Raw genomic sequence first — 5,000 nt, forward strand, 5'->3', positions numbered from 1 at the left:
TGGGAGTGATTAAATTGAAAAACAACTTGAAATGTCATGTATGATATACATGAAAATATTTTGCCATCATTCATTCCCTTTTATCAAACTGTTAAGAGAATTCTCATATGAAATATAGAATTCAGAATGAACATTAATTTTCCAAAATGCATAAATAAAATGTTGACCAATACAACTGCTTTAACACAAATATCTCCATATCTCTAAAACAAATGAAAATGTAAATATATGAATGTTATTTCATAAATGAACATAAATATATAATTTACCTTTAATCTTTCATCAGTTAACAGTTCAGCATAGGGACTTTCCTCAGCTCCAACACCACCCCCTCCTCCTCTTCCTGAGGATCCTTGAGGTAAACACTTTCGGATAATCTCCCCACTACCAAAGCTGCTGAAACAGTAAGCAAAAAAAATGGTCTATCTTTAATTGTATAACAGTAAGGTAAAAAAGGTCCAATCTATCATAATTTTCAAAAAATCATACAGGGAAATGAAGTGGTCAAATTACAACTTACTTGTCTTCATCTTCTCTTCGAATTGGCGGTGTGAATTTGTTGTTAACAGCCCTCCTGACACCAAGAGATCTCTTGACAGATCCATATGCTGCTTCACTAACTGTACCTCTGCCTGTTTTCTTCATTTGTTCTAGTAGCTATGTATATGTAGTTCTAATTAGAAACCCTATGTAACTTAAAATATATTCAAAGATTAATTGAAAAAAATCCAAAATTCACATACATGACACAATTTCCTGCTATTTCTCATACTTCTCCCCACCCTTGCCCTATACCTTTTTCTACTTACTGGACCCTCTCCTGTGAGTCTAGGTGGCTTCTCCTCCCACCCAATCCTCCCTATATACCCCCTCGAAGCCATCAGAGACTACTACAACCACTAAACCATCCCCTACCCCCTCCCCTCCCTTCATACTGTCTCCTCCCAGCAAGGCTAAGCTACTTGTGGCACTATTTTGATTTTCATTATATATTTCATATACACATATAAATACATAACATTACTATATCAACCCAATACGGACAGGTGTCATGACATACATGACGCAGGGGCATTGGCCTGACAACAACTGTCATGGTGTACATGATTTTAAATCACCTCTTGATCTAAACTACTGCCGATGAAGGATGTGCAGGCAGAACAAGAAGAGGAAGGTGACTCAAACCAATGCCTATTGTCTACAATGTGCCCCTGTGCCAGTAGGGATGCCTTTTCCTGTGGCACTCATAGTCACAAGCACAGGTTTCCTTCCTCTTCCCAACCTCTTCATGTTGTCTTCATTATAGATCGTTCATAACAGTACAAGAACACGAAAAAATAAAGTTGCTTTTTGTACTCCCATAAAACAGTAATACTTCTATCACACTGAGTATAAAGAAAATAATAAGCTGATATGGACGCCATACTACAATTTTAGTCAACTGCAGCATTGATAGAGCCTGTCATATGACAAATATAAGTCTCTAAACACAATAAAACACAAAAAAATTAAAACACAAAAATGGCTCTACTTTTACAACGAATGACTGAAAGAGAGCGGGAACACTCAAAGTATATTACGTGAAGCTGCCTTGCTCTAAAATAAAACCCATCCTGGAGACTGAGCAAGCAAATCTATCACCCATCCGCAATGGGTTAATTATAATGAATATGTCTTCTTACATTAGATGGATTTCATTTTATCTTATCCCCTTTTTTGCATACAGAAAGGATTACATTTTTCACTTTGAATTAAGCTCTTACAACAACAAAGGAATTTTGCTCTAGTAAAATTAGAAAATTTGGGGTTACTTGAGGCCAGGGGAGGGGTTAGGATGGGCTGAAGAAAACAGCCTTTAAGTATTAACAAATAAATATATATCATATTTTTTTCATCAATATAATCATAATTTTTCTTGCAGTTTCTATTAATACTTCAAGAACAAACTTACAAGTTGATGTGAAGCAGTCTTAAAGGAAGAGCCAAATGAATGCCCCCCCTCTATGTTAGCAGAATCATCAGGCTGATTTTCTGTACTCTTACACCAGGGATATCGCCTACTTTCACCTGTAAAAAAAAAAATAGTTTAATGAAATTATCTTTTTTTTTAATCTAAACAAACCATCTTTTGAAATCAAGCTCATGGAATAATCATTAGTAACAGCCTTACCTCTGCCTCTGCCCCTGAAACCTCCAGAGCCACCACGCTGTTGTTGCTGTGGCTGATTATAGGAAGTAAACACATTCCCTGAGGATCCAGCTCCCCAGTTTCCTCTCACTCCATCTTGTCTACTTCTTGCCAAGTTACTATTTAAATTATTAAATGGATCATTCCCAAATCTGTTCTCCATATTCTCCTTTTCTAAACCTGAAGATTGACTTCTTCCCATAGTCCCAGCACTGCTCATACCAGACAAGTTTCCTCTGTTCCAGGGATAAATACTACCTCTCTCCCTGTGTTTATGGGTAACACTCCTGCTGTCAAATGCATTAACTTCTGCTGTAAATGGTTCTGTAACATAATAAATCAAATGGTCATTCATCAAAGTTAATGAAAGAATTCATTACATTGTTTTTAAGTGGTTCATCATTTACTATTTTTTATGTTGCATTCCTGGTTATATTTCATGTTAATATGTCATGTCAAGTTAAATCAAATGGGGTGTAACTTAACAGTATGTCAAGAAAAAAAATGGTGAGCTCACTTTGACAGTTAGTACTGACTGCCAGAACTGCAAAAATGGTTAACATACCTGCTGATTGGCTCATTCTGGATGGGATACTGTTCTTGTTCAATTGCTGTAAGTTGAAAGTGTCTCTTGGGCCACTTGTTCCAAATCGTTCACCATTTATTCCAAACTCTTCTGACTGAAATGAGAATTATTATATTTAATTCACAATATACAATTATCATTACCTTTTTTCAAATTCATCAAAAATACTTGAAATCACCACAGATTTTCCCTTACTATTTGACATAATAAATACTTTAAGGAGAAAAAGAATATCAGGATTTTTAAAAGGAAGTAGAGAATCAGACAAATACAGATTATGTAATCATACCCATTTTCTTCTTTTTCATTTAAATTATCATATCACATCATATCATATCATATCATATCATATCATATCATATCATATCATATCATATCATATCATATCATGTCATGTCATGTCATGTCATGTCATGTCATGTCATGTCATGTCATGTCATGTCATATATCATATTATATCTCATATTATCTAATATAATTTGATTTCATTGCCTTCTAATCCATTTCCTATACAGTAGAAAAATGAGCATTCACAGCTACCATTTATTCACCTTATATACATACCTGTTTTACATTGTATCTTGTTTCACTTTCCTGATCATCCATCATATCATCATCCATCAGATCAAAAGACAGTTCATTACTGCCATCAGTGGTGACATTCTTAGATGTTGAAATGCCTGACACATTGTAAAACTTCTCACTCTGCTTCTCTGAAACTGGTTTTCTTAATTGGCTCTTGTTCAATATCTTGGCCAACTTCTTGCACTCACTTTTCAAGCTTTGTGAGGGGTCAGGAAGCGGCTTTAGATACTTTTCTATTACTTCCTCTGATTTCAGATTACATTTCCAATTCTTGCTATCTGAAGGGAGATATTTTTTTTTGTATATTACATGATCCACTTCATCACATTTATCCTTTATTCCTCATCCTTGTCTGACTTTCAAACCTCTTTTATAATCCATAAACTATATAAACAAAAAGAAATTAAGATTTTTAATTCTTTTTCTTACACATGAGGAAAATAATCTGAGATTGTCATTTACCTCACAAATGCAATAGAAAATATAAAATGATGGATGCAAACTAATAGAAAGGAGAGAAAATTCTATATTCAACCTTCAAGAAAGAACACACTGAGCAGTAAAACTTATAAATACAGAAGTGCATATTCTTCATAGAAATTTCTACTTTGAATACTAAATTTTTCAGACCTCCATACTTGACAGGAGTACTGAATATATAATGAAAAATGTATATCAAAATAGTTTCCTGTCATTTTCACAGCGTACCATTTTTACTCTTTCCAACCAAGGTAAGAATTGGCTTGGCATAGTTATTGAGGCCTTTCTTTGGTTCGTCCATAAGTCTGCCATAATCTTGGAGAAGTCCTCTGGTCTTAATGGACACTGTTGAATCATCAATATCACTGAAATAGAAACAAGATAAAATATAAATCTTGATGAATAATAATGAAGTAAAATAAGACATTTCTTACATTCTTTAAAAACTAAATAGGCACCAAATCACCATATACATACTTTTGACATTGTTCCATGTTTTACTTCATACTCAAAAGCTTTATTTCATGTTTCCTTGTGTGGAACAAGCCAAGGCTGGCCCTAATAGCAAGCAGAGCAAGCCTGAACAATGTCAGAGATGTTTTGAGGCTAAATGGAATGGATATTTGAAATTATACCACATCTACACATTACGGGCATGCCAGAAAGGAGGGTCGATGGAATGAGGGAGACTTGAACTCCGCCCTCAACTCCTGCTCATTTATACATTAGGGTTATGAAAATCTCCCCTTTTTTGTGTTCAGTCATGTTATGAGACTTAAAGTGGGTATGACAATGTTTAGACAAATAATACCTATAGTTTGGTCTCTATACAGGAGAAATAACTGCTGTACACTCAGTATCACAAATATATGGAAAAAGAAACTGGAAGTTTGGAAAAATATTTTATTTTCAGTAATAAAAAAAGGGTATAGTTAATGATGCTACTTTCACCAAAAAAATTCTATGGAATCAATAAGCCAATTAAATCAAATACACTTTTCATCTATGACTTTACATGCTCAATTTGAAAATAAAGTTATTTGATATGGATATTCAATACTTACATTAGCTCTTTTGACCCTAATCCTACATTGATAAATAATCAACTAAAGTGTTTTGTTTTACATTATATGCATCTGTTTGGAAAAAGCCTTCTATCAG

At 34.1% G+C, this 5,000-nt stretch overlaps 1 protein-coding gene across 2 annotated transcripts in view; it reads right to left on the reverse strand.

Moving 5' to 3' along the window:
• LOC122259870 (fidgetin-like protein 1) overlaps positions 1-5,000 on the reverse strand; it is a 29,932-nt gene that overhangs the window by 23,490 nt on the left and 1,442 nt on the right. The window contains exons 2-8 of one of the 2 annotated variants that reach the window (XM_043026817.2): positions 4,068-4,204; positions 3,339-3,637; positions 2,754-2,868; positions 2,171-2,512; positions 1,952-2,067; positions 521-657; positions 270-393 (exon numbers count right to left, since the gene is read on the reverse strand). In XM_043026817.2, coding sequence (XP_042882751.2) covers positions 270-393; positions 521-657; positions 1,952-2,067; positions 2,171-2,512; positions 2,754-2,868; positions 3,339-3,637; positions 4,068-4,204 — 1,270 coding nt within the window. Of the gene's footprint in view, positions 1-269; positions 397-520; positions 658-1,951; positions 2,068-2,170; positions 2,513-2,753; positions 2,869-3,338; positions 3,638-4,067; positions 4,205-5,000 lie in introns of both variants that reach the window. The other variant, XM_043026816.2, reaches the window with a different exon arrangement.

The sequence above is a fragment of the Penaeus japonicus genome, unplaced genomic scaffold, assembly GCF_977035675.1.
Source record: "Penaeus japonicus unplaced genomic scaffold, GWHDUDI00000001_assembly GWHDUDI00000023, whole genome shotgun sequence".
Lineage (NCBI taxonomy): Eukaryota > Metazoa > Arthropoda > Malacostraca > Decapoda > Penaeidae > Penaeus > Penaeus japonicus.